At 38.8% G+C, this 17493-nt stretch overlaps 1 protein-coding gene across 1 annotated transcript in view; it reads left to right on the plus strand.

The window, feature by feature from the left end:
- The first annotated feature begins 1854 nt into the window (after positions 1 to 1854).
- Positions 1855 to 17493, plus strand: part of UBE2K (ubiquitin conjugating enzyme E2 K) — a 69665-nt gene continuing 54026 nt past the window's right edge. The window contains exon 1 of the mRNA XM_052642072.1: positions 1855 to 2032. Within this exon, the coding sequence (XP_052498032.1) occupies positions 1970 to 2032 (63 nt within the window). The 5' untranslated portion in view covers positions 1855 to 1969. The remainder of the gene's footprint in view (positions 2033 to 17493) is intronic.

The raw sequence follows: 17493 nt of genomic DNA on the forward strand, positions 1-17493 counted from the left end.
ATGTGCATTTAAAAATGACCAAACTTCTCTTCCCCAAAGAAATTAGCATACCCTTCTAATTAGTTCCCCTGTGATTTGAGTGTTTTAAATTTCTTTGAAGCGCCAAGATTAATATTGGGGACTGAATTAAAGTGATAAAGGTAAAGTATTCAAAAAGTTTTTTCACATATTGAAGTAATTATTTTTAATGTACTGGTACAAATACACATAGCATGGCAACACTTATACATTGTACCATATTTTATTGTGCCATGACCCACATGTATAGTTGGTTCGCCTTAGGACCACTAGGGGGCTCTGCTGGAAGGGTTTTTATAGTTCTTTCGTTTAGGGGAATGTTTCCAGATGCTTTAGAATTCTAAACTCTTAAAACTTGGAGGAGATCATCTCATCCAGCTTCCTTATCTTGCAGAAGAGGAAACCAAGGTTGAAGAGAGAAACCAAGGTATGGAAGAGGGCTGGAATTTAAAATCCCCTCTTGGTTCCTGCGGCAGTTCAAGAAATTCTTTTCTCGCCATGTTCCTCCACTGAATGACTCATACCCAAGGGGCTTATTTTTTTTTTACTGCCACAATTTTGGTAATTTTTGCTAAGACGGTGAATTTGTGATATTTTCCTAACAGGATGCTTTACTGATTAGTTAGGTGAAAGAAATGCATGAAATATAAACTTCTAAATAAATATTATTTATTACAAAATGTTTCCTACTCAAAGCATCCCTTAGTATCAGAACCATATTACTGGAAGCCCTAAAAACCACTTTTAAATTGCCTTTCAAATTTACTTCCCACTTAAAACATTTACTCTTTACTCATTTATTCATTCAATATTCATTGAGTGCCTACTAGCACTAGCCACTGTTGTAGACTCTAGGCTTAAAGAAGTAAAGCTGCCCTTCCTCCCCAAGAGGGATAGGTTTCTCCAGTTTTCCCTATATATTCAGTTACTGAACATATCTTAGTTCAGTGGTTTTCATACTGTGGTCTCTGAACCAGCAGCACAGCAGCAGCACCTGGGAACTTGCTAAAAATGCAAATTAGGCCCACCTTACACTCTTTTGTTTTTTCTTAAGCTCTCCAGGGATCCTGATGTACATTCAAGTTTTAAAGCTATGGTTTTAGTTCCACGGCTTGTTATTAATTATCTAAGTAGGCCAAAGATCAACATCTGGCTTCTAAACTCATCTCAGGCATCTCCACTGAGACCCGGTCTCAATTACAACTGAGATACAACAATGACCATACTTAATGTAATGATTTGTTGTACCTGGAAAGATCCTGGGATGACTGCAGTAATAGAACTGTAACGGCTGCAGGACAAAAACGAACCGCAGTGGCTTTTCAGAACCAACAGAAAATGGGCCAGACCGAGTTCCCGGACAGTGTTTTCCGACACTAGACACAGCCGGATACATTAAGCCCGTGGTCTGGCTGAGTCAGGGCGGCGCTCCAAGCTTAAGAGGGGCCGCGTGGACCCGTCAGGTTGGACTCGAACCTTCGGCTAGAGGCGAAGATCTGGAAGCCTCCACCGTACCACCTACGTTCGTACAGGGGCGGAGGCGCCGGAGACGACCCGTGAGGCCCGGGAAGCCCTGGCCCGCGCGGAAGCCGCACCCTCCTGGCTCCAGACGCCGACAGGGCGGAGCCACGCGGCCGCAGCTCAGGCAGAGACGCGCCGCACAGCGCGGCGCAGGTTCGCGGCTAAGGCGTATGGGGCTACAACGGGAGCGGCTGCGCCGCCGGGCCGGGTCAGCGTCGTGCGCATGCGCGGACGCGGCGCCATTTTGGTGGCCGGGCGCGGAGGTGATTCCACACTGAAGATAGTGCGGCGGCCGGGGTGGCAGTGGCAGCGTTCGTGTGCTCGGGTGTGAATCGCCGGGGGAGGAGGCGGTGGAGGAAGAGGTGGCGGCGGTGGCGGTGGTCGTAGCGGTGGCGGAGGAGGCGGGTACGAATCAGCTGCGGGCGGAGACATGGCCAACATCGCGGTGCAGCGAATCAAGCGGGAGTTCAAGGAGGTGCTGAAGAGCGAGGAGGTCAGAAATGAACTCCCGGACGTCCCCCACATCAGCCCAGGGCGGGAGGGCCCTTCCGGTGGCAATCCCGATATCCCTGGTAACCCCCGGTTGGCCTTCTTTGCGGCCGCCCTTCTGCCTGTGGGGAAGCAGCAGTCTCCCCCTCCTTCCGCCGCCTTCCCCTCCCCTCCCCGGGCCCTGGGCTGGACGGTCTCGCGGGCGGGGGGTCTGGGGAGGAATAAGGTTTAAGGGGCAGATGGAGAAAGGGCGCTTATCGTCGGGGGTGAGCTCTGGAGAGCGCCCCACGGCAGTGGCAACAGCTGGAAGTGTGGCTGTAGGGTGGGGAGGTAGCAGGCCGAGCCTGAGAAAACCCGGGAAGTGGGTTGGGGGAAGGGGAAAGGTGGTAACTGGATCCGGAGAGCCGCGTCGCTCAAAGGCCCACACTTTTCAGGGTATTCTGGGTTATAGCCGGTCTGGCTGCCACCCTCCTTTCCTTACCGAAGGAGTGATTGATGAGAGAAGGATGTTCGGAGTTAACTCCCTCTCGGTTGGGTGTTGGGAGAAAAGAGAAGACCTAATGGGGTACTAGCTTATTTGAGTGGGCGATAAGGGAATTTTCACCTGAGATAGAAAATTAATTCCATATTAGAGTATTATCTCATTTCCACTTACTCCGACATTCTAGGCCTCTTTTTCGATTGACATCTGAAGCTTTTTGACTAGGTAAAGGCACGTTCGGTATATGAAATACGTTTAAATATTTTTAGCTAAGATTAGGAAAAAATAGTGGAGTGTATGAGTAGCTTATTTCAGAATACTGTTTACAAGTTATAGATGAGAGAGTCTGTCCTAAGACAATGCCTCTGTGACACTGTTGTGTTGTGCCATTTGTGCCATGAAACTTCATTATGATGTCCCCATAGTTAGTTCTTACTTTTGAAAAAGTGTCCTACTTAAAAACCAGAGATTTCAGATTAATACATTGTTATGTTTCTTTATTAAGTAGGTTTATTCCAACATATATCTGAAATGATGAAACATTTTTGTCTCAAGCTACTGCTCTTCAGTCCTGTAGAAATTTTAGGTACGCTGATATTGGCCACATTTGTTAATATATTTTAAATGTTTCGGTAATTTGACTCAAAATTATGAAAGTCTAGTACATTTTTCACACCCATAATCAACAGGAATGCTAGTTTGTCTTTCCTCCTTGGACTCAACAAAGATTAAAAATACTGAATGGTTATTTTCAAGGTGTCAAATATCATTATCGAATATATTGCTATTTGTGCTTTTCTCTTATTTGTGAAATTCAGCATTCTAAGTATGTGATGAGTTATTGACAAGTCTGATAGCAAGCACTTGAACTTTATTTGTGCCACTGAATCTGAAGTGATTTTGTGTCTTTACCGTTAGACGTGGAGATTCTTTAAAATTATTTAAAAATGCCAAATCCTAGCAGATTTATTGAATATAATAGTATATAAGTAATGATTGGTTTTACAGAGCATGTGTATGAACTCTGACCTCTGTATTTGTTCAAGTGCCAAAACTCTGAATGGAAGGATGACTTTGTGTTTTTGTGGTACAGTGCAGAAAAAGAATCATAAATACCTGCACTGTGATATATAGTGAGACAGTGATTCTAAATTTTTCTTTAGTAAGAAAAGATTTTCCAGGATACTTGACATATATCTTCCTAATGAAAGTTTGCAGCTAGTATTATTGCCAGTAGCCTAGAACATTTCTTCTGTAGTACGGTTGTACAAGCCTGAAACTTAGTATAAGACTTTAATGCTTTATTTTCTGTTACTTAGAAGTAGTCACTGCTCTTGTAATTCGTATAGTCTCTGCATTATGTGAAGTGACTTTTCACCATGATATTCTTACTACTTGAAGTTTAAAAGAAATCTTGTATTGCTCTAGTAATGCATACTGTTAAAATAATACAGCTTTTTATATATAAGCAATGATGAAACCTTGTTTCAAGTAAGTGACGTAGTGTTTCAGAGGAAGAAAACAAAATCCAAACAGGAAAATTATTTTTTTAAGAACAGTGTCTTTATAAATCTGGAATGAAACTTCTTCCAGAAAGAACATTTAGGAAATGTAATTCAACTAATTACAGATAATGTAATATTGGAATTTATAACCAATAAATAGCTTTATTTTCACCAATATATTTTATTTCATTGATACTTAAGTCCAATTCTATAGGTGTATTATGTTGATTATTTTCAGTACGTTGAAGTACAGTCCACATGTTTCCTTTTTATGTATGTAAATGCAGTATTTGAGTGGCTGGTATAATAAGTATTTCCTCATGTCATCTATGTAAATCTTCATTTTACCAAAGTTTATTTCATATTTTTGTGTTTACTAAGAATATTGATTGATTTTAAGGATTTCCCCTCCCCCTTTTAAGTGTCTTTGTAAAGATAGCTTACATCTGGCGGTAAGAAGTTGTAAATGGCCACTGTTGGAGTGTGTTGTTAAATAAAATACAGCCTCAAGATAAATTAAATGTGGAAAGTACAGGATAGAATCAGTGAGAAGAGGCCACCATTAGTGTCAGAAGTAGGGAAGTATGTGTATTTGTATAGGTGAAAGGATTAAGGAGAAATTGGTAACATTATTTCTCTGTAGAAGAATTGGGTGTCTGGGGCAACAGGGATCAAAAGAATCCTTTTGAATTTTGAGTCATGCTAATATGTTATTTACTGAAAATAAATAAACCATGTAGGCCTTTTTTCCATGAGACTGTGTTTGAAAATCTGTCAATTGTCTGAGATATTAATTTATTTAAATCTGTAGAAGTAATATTTCAAAGTTGCAAGGAATAGAAAATTGATTTACAGTACACTTAATAGGTGTATTTTTAGTTGAATTACATAAGTGAATTGTAGCTTATGAGGACGGAGTAAAGCTATAATCTGTACTCATAGGTTATATTATTATTTATTATAAATTGTTACTGGTATTAACAACCACCATTTGTAAAGGAACTAGCAGCTCCATTTGTTTATATACGTTACTGCTAATTCTCAAGAACAGGTCCTTGAATTAGATTTTTTATTTCTTAGATGAGAAAATTGAGATTCAGAGAAGTTAAATTATTTGTCTGCAAACATACACCTCTGGGATTTAGATCTAAGTTTGCTTGTGTTTATATTATACCATGCTGTCCTGACTTGTCAAATGTAGGCATACTTTTAATTATTTAAAAATAATTGAACTTGGTTTGTATTACTGATTAAAAGATTTAAATGCAGCCTAATTTAATTGTTTAAACGTTAAGCTTTACCTGTAATTAAAGGTTTGCTTGCATTTCAGTATGCGAAATATTTTAAACTTTGAAGTTCACTGAAGTAAAATGCCCGTAAATCAGTCCACATACGCTTGTTTGTTCTCGTCCTGTATGGTACCTGTAGTTTTTTTCATATTGTAACTGCACTTTGCTAACATTTTCTAGGAGTCTCATAGGGAATATTTAAATATGTGGCATTAACAAATTGGTTTCATGAAAACTGCTATTGTATAAATTTCCCTTAAGTATTTAAATGGATTTTTGTACCTGTTGTCATTTTAAATTTTATGTATTTGACTATTCTGTATAGAAGTAGTTATGAATCTTTAAAGGGAAGTCTTTTAATTTCTGTTGACCATGGTTTCTCAACCTTGGCACTGTTGACGTGTGGGGCAGGTAATGACTTCTTTGTTGTGGGTGGTTCTCCTGTGCATTGTAGGATGTTTAGCACAATCGCTGACTAAGAGCACTAGATGCCAATAGCACAGGCAATCTTCCTCCCACCTCCCTACCATTTCCCTGCCATTGTGTCAACTAAAAATGTCTCCATACTTTGTCAGATGTTGAGAAGCACTGCTGTAGACAGAACTCTTTAGAAGAACATTTAAGACAGTTAACTATATAGAGTTTGTAGTATAATTTATCTAAAAGATGAATGGACAGTAACGGTACAAAAAAATTAATATAGCATGACTACTGCCCACTCCAGTACTCTTGGCTGGAAAATCCCATGGACAGAGAAGCCTGGTACACTACAGTCCATGGGATCGCAGAGTCGGAAACGACTGAGCGACTTCACTTTCACTTTCACTACTAGCTTTGAGTGTTCTGTTTTTAAGACTTTGCCCCTGGTTTATCAATTAATTATTATCTTTTTCTTTTAAACTTTTTCCTTTCTAGTTTAAAGACAAAGGTGAAATTTCCTGCTATAAACTAATGTAACTAGAATTTGAACAATTTTTTACGAGTAGAAAAGCGATTTTTTACAGCTATGTAAGTTTTTAGTTCAGTGTAGCTTAACCTTATGAGGTTCTGGGTTTGTTATTGACTGAGGTAAAAAAATTAAAAGCCTGTCCAAGTAATGCTCTTGGAGTGCATTTCTTTTTTTAATTTTTTAAAGGCTTTGATCTATCTATCAATCATCTGGGATTCCTTTGCAGATCATCCCTTTGTAAAGAATATGTTTTCTTATTTCTCAGTAAATATGTTATCAGCATTTATTGAGGATATTTGCAAACAACCCTGAAAGACTTACTTGGTTGGAGACAGATAAAAATGATGGAGAGAATCAGTGCTGTGGGAATTCTGAGGGTGTGTGTATGTAGGAAGAGAGGTTGTTGAGCTCGGTTCCAAAGGAAAGTTAAGACTGAATTTCAGGAGACAGTCTTAAAAGAATTACAGGAATGCTGTATAATTCATAAGTAAATGATCTCTTCTGTAGACTCCTGAATTGGAGTTAGGGAGCAGGAGTTGTGGACAAAATTAAGCTGGAAACATACAAAGGTTGCACAGCTCTATTATACACAAACATAGTTATGGAGTTAGAACACACAAGTTATCTTTGGAGGAAAGCCACCTTTTTCAGGTCAAAATAATAAATGGTAATGTACAAAGCACATATGATAAAAGTGTGACCAACACCCAAAACAAACAATGTTAATATTACCAGCATCGTCAGAATCCCCACACCCACCCCTTTTCAGTCAGTTTCCTGATTTTTAATAACACAGGTTAGCTTTGGATATGTTTGAGTAAAAGGATAGACATAAGAGCATATACTATATGATTTAATTTTAAAGATTTTTCAAAAGCTGCCTTTCAAAGCCTTTGTTCAGAAAATACATTAACAGTGTCTAGAGAATGTGTTAAAATGCATTGAATGTTTTAGTTGAAAGAGGCCTTAGATCTAGGTGAAAAACCTCACCTGTAAGTTCAGGAAACTGAAGCCTAGATAGATTGATTGTTGCTCAGTGACACCTAGATCTGGTTAATGGTGAACTTCACCTGGGCTGTGTTTTTTTTTTAATAAGATTTTTGTTTTTTTGGTTGTGAGTCTTCGTTACTCAATGTGGGCTTTCTCTAGTTGTAGCGATTTGGGGCAACTCTTTCTTGTGGGGCTCAGGCTTCTCATTGTAGTGGCTTGTCTTGTTGAGGAGCACAGACTCTACGCACACAGGCTTCAGTAGTTGCGGCACATGGGCGCATTGCCCTGCAGCATGTGGGATCTTCCCCGACTAGAGATCGAACCTGTGTACCCTGCATTGGCAGGCAGATACTTAACCACTGTGCCACCAGAGAAGCCCCCTCGTCCAGGTTTTCTGCATACCAGTTTACTCCAGCTGTTATATATGATTGCTTTATGAGATGATATTTTTCATAAACAATACTATAAAAGTTGAATGCTAATATAACTGTATCATTACAACAGTAGATGACATGTCATTCAATATTGAGAATTGCATTAATCTTTAAATATATTCTGCTTTTCTGTCTTGGTGTGAGAACTTAAGTTTGCCAGGAGGCAGAGATACTTAGTTTCCCAAGGATAATGTAGTAAGTTTAGCTTAGTGATTAAGAGTGTGGGCTTTGGAATTTCAGTCCTGGCTTTTCAGCTTAATACCTACAGCACTATTTCAGTTTTCTTCTCTCAAAATAGGAGATCAAGAGAGTCTTTTCAGTGCTTAGAGCAGTGCTAGGAATATTCAGTAAGTGGATAGTTGTGAAGATGTCTGAATTAATTATACTTTCATATTCTGCTTATTGTTGTCCTTGGATCATAAAAATTTCCTTCAATGGTTCAGTGATAGCTCTGTGTGAATGTGGCTCGAGAAAAGGCTGAAGGTGATGAGGGACTTTAGTACTGATACTTCTGATAATGTTTCTTTGTGTGTAAATAACCTATGGGGACTGGTGGCCGAGGGGAATGCAAAAGTATATTTGGACTTAGTTCTGCAAATGTTGGTTAGTCTTTCTTAAGGAGACAGTGGGATTATTTTGGATTTCTTCACATGACTCTGGTCTCCTTTAACTGGACCATGGAATCCAGATTGTAATACTGTGGTGTGTAATTTTGAATTCCTTTGTAAAATCCCTATTTTAAAATTGGGTCTTGGAAGCTAGAAAGTGGTAGTTGCATACATCTGACATCAATGGTACGTTCTGCTATGTAATTCTGAAAAGGTGAGGCAAGTTCATTGCGTTCAAAACCCTTGCCATTTCCCTCCATTTAGTTCTTTTCTTTTACTGCAAATTTAAAATGATAACTACCTATAGTTGAATGCCTACTATTGGGTATTTTATATCTATGACAGCCTTATGAGATGGGTTGCTTCTATTACAGGTAAGAAAGTTGTAGCTCTGAAGAAATTAATTTTCCACATTGTCAAGTAGCTTAGTGCTGGTGGTGGTGGTTCAGTTGCTAAGAGGTGTCTAATTCTTTCTGACCCCGTGGACTGCAGCGCGCCAGGCTTTTTAGTCCAAGCAGAGGTTTAAAACCAGGTCTCCTGACTCCATTTAACTTATTATGGTGGAAAGAATAATCATATGCTGCTTGCTTCCAATCCATTATTTCTAAAGATGCTTTTAAAAATTACATTTTAGACTTAGAAGTTTTAGAAATAATATATGAACCTTTATATCCATGGTCCAGATTTAATAGATCTTAATTCTCATACTAGCTTTAGCCCCTCCTCAACCCCCCAAGAAATAAAACCTACAGAGGAAGCTCACTTTCTAACGTTTTCTCTGTTCTGTACTCTCCTTCTTGGAAGTAACCATTACGCTAAAGTTGAGTATATCCTTCCCTTACATACTTTTTTACTACTGATAAACATAGTATTTTTGAGTGTAAGGTCACTTTTTAGTGTTTTAAAATTCTTTAGAAAAATTTCATCAGTTCAGTTCCTCAGTCGTGTCCAACTCTTTGCGACCCCATGAATCGCAGCACGCCAGGCCTCCCTGTCCCTCACCAACTCCCGGAGTTCACTCAGACTTACATCCATCGAGTCAGTGATGCCATCCAGCCATCCCATCCTCTGTCGTCCTCTTCTCCTCCTGCCCCCAATCTCTCCCAGGATCAGAGTCTTTTCCAGTGAGTCAACTCTTTGCATGAGGTGGAGTTTCAGCTTTAGCATCATTTCCTCCAAAGAAATCCTAGAGCTGATCTTCAGAATGGACTGGTTGGATCTCCTTGCAGTCCAAGGGACTCTCAAGAGTCTTCTCCAACACCACAATTCAAAAGCATCAATTCTTTGGCACTCAGCTTTCTTCACAGTCCAACTCTCACATCCATACATAACCACAGGAAAAACCATAGCCTTGACTAGACGGATCTTTGTTGGCAGAGTAATGTTGCTGCTTTTGAATATGCTGTCTAGGTTGGTCATAACTTTTCTCCCAAGGAGTAACTGTCTTTTAATTTCATGGCTGCACTCACCATCTGCAGTGATTTTGGAGCCCCAAAAAAATAGTCTGACACTGTTTCCACTGTTCCCCATCCATTTCCCATGAAGTGATGGGACCGGATGCCATGATCTTCGTTTTCTGAATGTTGAGCTTTAAGCCAACTTTTTCACTCTCCTCTTTCACTTTCATCAAGAGGCTCTTTAGTTCCTCTTCACTTTCTGCCATAAGGGTGGTGTCATCTGCATATCTGAGGTTATTGCTTTTTCTCCTGGCAATCTTGATTCCAGCTTGTGCTTCTTCCAGCCCAGTGTTTCTCATGATGTACTCTGCATAGAAGTTAAATAAGCAGGGTGACAATATACAGCCTTGACGTACTCCTTTTCCTATTTGGAACCAGTCTGTTGTTCCATGTCCAGTTCTAACTGTTGCTTCCTGACCTGCATACAGATTTCTCAAGAGGCAGGTCAGGTGCTCTGGTATTCCCATCTCTTTCAGAATTTCCCACAGTTTATTGTGATCCACACAGTCAAAGGCTTTGGTAGATGGTTATAATATTCTGCATCTCCTGCAACTTTTCTTCTCAGCGTTATTTTTTAAGGTTTATCTGTGACAATGCATAAATTGCTCTAGTTCTTCAATTTTAAAATGCAGTTGATCGATATGAGTTTGAACTGCATGAATCTACTTATATGTGGATTTTTTTCAGTAGTAAATACTGCAGTCCACAATGATTCGCTGTTGGTTGAATGTGTAGATGTGGAGAAACTGTATATGGAGGGCCAGCTATAAGTTATACTTTGATTTTTGTCTGAACAGAGGTTTGGCATCCCTATCCCCCTTGTTGTTTAAGGTCAACTGTATAGATTCATTTTCCTGTTGATGGCATATAGTTATAAAAAAGACACATTGAACATTATTATAAATGTTTGCTTGGGTATTTTTTAGGAAGTAGATTTGCAGGATCTGAGTGTATTTGCATCTTCTGCATGATTGGATATTGCATTATTGTTCTCCCAATGATTATATCAGTTTACACTCCCTCTAGAAATGTGTAGGAATTCTAGTGACCTGACATCTGCAAAATTTAGATTTTTGTTAGTCTGATGGATATGAAATGGTAGCTTATTTTAATTTTCATTTCCTTTGTCAGTAGAGATATTAAACATATTTCTGTGTCTATTGGCTGTGAGGCTTTCTTTTGTAAATTTAGTGTTTTCATTATTTACCCATTTTTAAGAATTTCTTTGGTTTGTATTTTTCTTACTGATTTGTAAGAATTATCTATAACTTTGTCTAATTCTATTATGTGGCTTAATTTCTAACTTTTGTCTTACTTTTTTTAATGCTCTTTTTAAAAATTGTGGTAAACACTCATATAAAACTTTTCACTTTGTGTATTTTTAAGTGGGCAATTTCAGTGGTGTTAAGTACATTCACATTGTTGCACAATCAATACCACCATCTAGCTCCAAGACTCTGCATTTTGTAAAATTGAAACTGTACCCATTGAACACTTAACTCCTTATTTCTCCCATGCCCAGCTCCTGTAGTCAGCGCTCTACTTTTTGTCTCTGTGAATTTGACTACTGTATTTACATTATTTGTTTTACTGGCTTATTTCACTTAACGTTATCACATCTTTGATCTTACTGAGTTTACCTTTAAAGTAGTCAAATTTGTCTGTTTTTTCCTATGTGGTGTGCTTTTTTTTTTTTCTTTTTTGTATTGGATTGGCTAAAAAGTTCTTTTGGAAAAATTTGAAGGAACATTTTGGCCAACCCAATATCTTGTTTAAGGAATATTTTCCTACTCTGGTTATCATAAAGATACTCTCATGTATTTGGTTCTTAAAAGTTAATTCATTCTTTTTTGTTTTTGGTTGTGCTGGATCTTCCTTCGTGGGCATGGGCTTTCTCTAGTCGTGATGAACAGGGGCTGCTCTTGCTTATGGTGCTCGGGGTTCTCGTTGCGGTGGCTTCTCGTTGCAGAGCACAGGTTCCAGGGCATGTGGGTTTTAGTGGTTGCTGCATGCAGGTTCGTTAGTTGTGGCTTGTGGGCCCTAGAGCCTGTGCATTGTGCGCAGGCTTTAGTTGCCTGCGGCATGTGGAATCTTTTGGACCAGGGATTGAACCCGAGTCTCTGCCTTGGCAGGTGGATTCTTATGCTCTGTACCATTAGCGAAGTCCTAATTCTTTAGCTTCTGTACTCCGGCTTCTTCAGTTTCTTGTCATACTGAAATTACTTTTTCAGGCATTACTAACATCTTCTAAGTTGTTAAATGCAGATATCTTTCTTCAGCATTTCCAGTTCTGTCTTACAGCTTTCCTCTTTCAGTTGCTCTGATATTAAATTTTGGTTTTTCTTTAACTTCTGTTAATACCCTGTATAAGTCTGATTTCATCTCTCATCCTCCGTATATCTCCTGAATCTTTGTTTCCTCTTTTGTGTTCTTTTTGTCAATTGTCTTAGATCAGGCTTTCTTAGATAAACTCTTCATATTAAAATAGTTTGCTAATTTACATTTAGTTCTCTGCCTTTAGTCTGTCCCAACTTTTAATTCAACCCCCCTGGTGCCGTGCTACTGGGTTATTTATTTACTTTTTAAAAATATTTTTTAGTCCTCGCCTTAAGGCACGTGGAATCTTAGTTCCCTAACCACAGATCAAACCTGTGCCCCTTTGCATTGGAAACATGGAGGATAAACCTCTGGACCACTGGGAAAGTCCCTGGATTTAATTTTTAAAACGTGATCTTGTCATTTTCTTTTAGATTGTCTACCCCTTATTGCGTGAAGTCACAACCTTTTCTTTTCTAGCCTACCTTTCCTGACCTGCTTCCTGTCAAGTCTCAACTCAGCTTCATGCCTAAACATACCTCAGACCCTCACTCTCCCTCCAACGTTTAGCTAACTAAATTAATTGCTTGCTATTGAGTTGTTTTGTCTGCATGGAATAAGCCCGTATCTTCTTTCTTTCGAAAAACTCATTCTAAAATGCCATTCCTAATAAGCTTTTCTTGAACGCAGATTACCTCTTTTTCCTAGTATCACTTTGTCAGGATCTTTTTAGAGCAGTTACTGTATTGTTAATGATTGTATATATGTCTTTCCGCTCCTGCTAGATCATTGAGCTCTTTGAGGGGTCTCATATTTTTCTCTTCAGCAACCAGCATGGTGCCTGAATTGTAGTAAGCTTAGTAACATTTAAAGTGTGCTCCAAATCTTTAAAAGGTGTGTAATCTTTTAGAGCCGTTGCTCAAAGTGCTCTTTACCTAGGTTTAGAACGGATCTGTTTACTCTGTTCATTATTTTTAGCCTTTGTGTGATTATGAATTTTTCTAGTAATTACAAATGCAGGGCTAGCTAGCACGTGTAGTCTTTTTTCTCAAGTGACTGTGGGATGCTTTAGTTTCAGGTTTCGTTGTTTCATGTGAACCATCCTGTTTGGGATTAGTGTACTTAATTGTGGATTGTCTGAGACTGTTGATTTTCAAAAGTGATATAAAATATTTTGTGCTTCATTTTTCTTAAATTTTTCTGTAGTTCAGTTCAGTTGTTCAGTCGTGTCCGACTCTTTGTGACCCCATAAATTGCAGCACGCCAGGCCTCCCTGTCCATCACCAACTCCTGGAGTTCTCTCAAACTCAACGTCCATCAAGTCGGTGATGGCATCCAGCCATCTCATCCTCTCTCATCCCCTTCTCCTCCTGCCCCCAATCGCTTCCAGCATCAGAGTCTTTTCCAATGAGTCAACTCTTCGCATGAGGTGGCCAAAGTATTGGAGTTTCAGCTTTAGCATCAGTCCTTCCAATGAACACCCAGGACTGGTCTCCTTTAGGATGGACTGGTTGGATCTCCTTGCAGTCCAAGGGACTCTCAAGAGTCTTCTCCAACACCACAGTTCAAAAGCATCAATTCTTCGGCGCTCAGCTTTCTTCACAGTCCAACTCTCACATCTATACATGACCAGTGGAAAAACCATAGCCTTGACTAGACGGACCTTTGATGGCAAAGTAATGTCTTTGCTTTTGAATATGCTATCTAGGTTGGTCATAACTTTTCTTCCAAGGAGTAAGCGTCTTTTAATTTCATGGCTGCAATCACCATCTGCAGTGATTTTGGATTTAGTTCCTTTATTTTTAAAATGTGTGTGTGTATAGTATACTACAGTTTATGCATTGGATATTTGGTTTATTTCCAGTTTCTTGCTGATGCATGTGTGCAAGAATTTAGGGTATATGGATATTTGGATGAAATTTTAAGTGGGTATGTCAGACTTTTTAAAAAATATCTCTTGGCTTGGTCATATTTTGATTATATCCTTAGGTGTTTTCTTAGGTGCTTTGTCTCCATCTGCCCAATGAAACTGAGTGTGAGTCATTGAGGACAGAGACCTATCTTCCTGATTTTTCTATTCTCCATTGCTTAACACATTGCCTGATAAGCAAGAGGCATTTGTATTCGTGAATGAGTTTAAGGATTTCTTAAGGTCCAGAAGCTAATCCTCAAGCCCTATGAAAGTAATCTTTCATCCTACTTCTGGTACTAGGAAGAGTTGAATATGCTGATAAAGATGGCCTCCACTGAAGTTGAGTTTCTTTTGATAATGTAGTTAGGTTCTGAGTTGGGGTGATATCAGGTCTAAGTCCAAAACTTGAAAATAAGATGGAGGGAAGCGAATCTTTTCTGCTTTTTTTTTGTAGTTCTCCTTTGATGATCTCAGGGGGCATCTATTTAGTATTATTTATGACATCATCTGTACTTACTGTTTAAGCTTTTTTTGGTGCTCTTCATGGCACACAGAACTTCCCTGACCAGGGATCAAACCTGTGTCCCCTGCAATGGAAGCGGAGCATCTTAACCATTGGCCCACTGGGGAAGTCTGATGGTTTAAACTCTTTAGTAATTCTACATTTTCTTCATTTATTCAACAAATATTTATTAAAAGTCACTTATGTTTGTTAATAAGATAGACATGGTCCATGCCCTTATGGAGTACATTATGGTCCAGTAAGACAGTAAAACATTGAACAGGTAGTTGTGTGTGCTTGCTGAGTTTAAGGAGAACTGTGAGGATGAGGTAACCTAAACTCAGGGGAAGCGTTCCTTGGAGATAACCCTTAAACTAATACTTGCGAAGACAAATTAAAATTAACTTAGTCATACATTAGGATGATCAACTCTTACATGCACATAGAAAGCTAATAGTCATTATATAGTGAAGAGTGTAAACAATATAATTGCTTTTCTCTTTTAAATAAATAGTCAAATTCTTGTGAATGTAAAAGTAACAAACATTAAACTTTGATAAATATGGGGAACCATAGTCAAGTAAAAATTATCTGTAATTTCACTCCTAAGAGATAATTCTTTATTTTAAAGCAGTTTGTTTTGTTTATGAAATATTTCATATATATAGAAATACATCTTAATTTTGATATTCCTTTCATTTTATCTGTGTATGTACATATGTATGTGTATTTTTAATTTGGTGTTGGGGAAAGCTTTGAATACAGTTCCCACGGGACTTTAACCCAATCTGTAATTTTAAAAATCATTTGAAGCTGTTTTCCGTATGAGACTGCAAGCTTCTCACAGGTAGGCATCATGTCTCATCCATCTTTGTATTATTAGTACCAAGGGCTCTTTAAAAGATACTTGAGGGCTCCCTCTATGCTAGGCACCATGATATGTGTTGGGGATATAGCAATGAATGGGGCAAGGGAAGACAGACAAGTAAGTAATAAATGCAGTGCAGAGTAGTATAGTAATATTGTACAGCTATAATAATAATATTGATGAAAATAAAATTGATAAAATAATACTGATGAAACTAATTAGTTGGTTTTGATAGGGTGTTCAGAAAAGGCCTCTCCTAGAATTGTAAACTTAAATTGAGATCTGAATGATAAGAGCGTGTCTCTAGGGGAAGAACAGTCCAAATCAGAGGAAACTGTTAAAGTCTTTAAAGTTGGGAAAGAATTTGCAATGTCTCAGCAGCCAAAAAGGTTGAGACTGGAGTATTGTGGGTAAGGGTGGAGAATGGTGTAAGATGAATTTGGAGATGTACACAGGACTTAGCAGCAGCAGCAGCAGGAGCCGGATCACATACAACTTTATAAGCCCAGAGTAAGGAGTTTGGATTTTAAGTGACTCTGAAAGCCATTTGAGGATTTAAAGCAACAGACAGAATTTGTGTCTTTTTAAAGATCATTTTGGCTGCTGTGGAAAATGAATTGACACTGAAGATGTGAGGAAAGGTTTAGTATTTAAAGGTTGAGTTTTGCTGGATATAACAAAAGAAACAGTAGTAGTGATTTAAATAAGTAGGAGTGGGGAAGGCACACTGGAGGTTGAGGAAGATGAGAACTTAGTCTTATTCTTGTTAGGTTTCAAGGCTAGAAAGTAACAAGCAGTTGATGAGGTGAATCTGGAGGTTAGAGCTGGAGCGAGATCAGGGCATCACAGGTACAGAGATGGTGTAGTTTAAAACTTAGGCTGGATGACTTAACTCTAGTAGGAGAATTTGATTAGAAAGGGAGGGGTCTAGGACAAAGTCTGGACTTTGTCTTGGGTCCCTGGCATATGTTGAATTGATGAGAACCTACAAAGGAGAGTGTGATGTCATTGAGGCTAAGAGAAGACGGAATTCCAAGAAGAGAGTGATCAACTTTGTAATGCTGCTGAATAGGGGAAATGACCATTGAGTTTGCAGTGTGATTGTTGGTGACCTTGAGTGGAGTATTTTCATTGGAACGGTGTGCGTGTCTTATCGCAGTGGATTGTGAGAGGAATGAGATGAACTAATTGGCAACTTTGGATGGTCAGCTTTTTAAAGGAGTTTTGCTTTGATAGGAAAGGAGAGAACATAGGGAGCTGGAGAAGACCATGACTTCAGAGATCTTTAAAACAATTTTCTATTAGCTTATCAGAGTATGTTTGTATATTAATGAATGGGAAAAATTGATTATGCTAGAGAGAGGAGGAGTAATTGAAGGTGCAAAGTCCTGGAGAAGAACAGGGTGCAATGTTCCAAATATAAGTGGAAGGATTAATCTTTAATATGAGCAGAGATACTTAGGGCAATGTTAAGTTTCCACTTGGGATTTGTGGTTTTCACTTGAACAGGAGACTTATTAATGGTGGTTGTCCCTTACCCCTCCCCCAACAAAGGTGCTAGGGGTAGATGCAAGGAGTTTTTTGTATTTGTTTGTTTTTTAGTTAATTGGGGGAATGAATTTAATTAGCATTGGGGCTTTGCCATATGAGTACACTAAAGGAAGGAAAGTATCGTTTGTCAAGAGTATTTGCAAAGGATTGATTATAATGAATGTCCAAGAAATCAAAACTGGTTAAGGAGGGAAGTGAGGACAGTGAAAATGATTGATAATGAGGGAGAGTGGTTCTGTTTTGATGAAGTGAGCTAATAGCTGGGTTTGGAGTTATCAAAGTGAATTTATTGAATCCACAGAAGTTGGGAATCTGAGGAACTTACAATGAGTTTTGGAGAAGGTGCAGGTTTAGGTGATGGCAAATGCAAATAGATGGGGAAACAGTGTCAGACTTTATTTTGGGGGGCTCCAAAATCACTGCAGATGGTGATTGCAGCCATGAAATTAAAAGACGCTTACTCCTTGGAAGGAAAGTTATGACCAACCTAGACAGCACATTAAAAAGCAGAGACATTACTTTGTCAACAAAGGTCTGTCTAGGCAAGGCTATGATTTTTCCAGTAGTCATGTATGGATGTGAGAGTTGGACTGTGAAGAAAGC

This window comes from Budorcas taxicolor, chromosome 6 (genome assembly GCF_023091745.1).
Source record: "Budorcas taxicolor isolate Tak-1 chromosome 6, Takin1.1, whole genome shotgun sequence".
NCBI lineage: Eukaryota > Metazoa > Chordata > Mammalia > Artiodactyla > Bovidae > Budorcas > Budorcas taxicolor.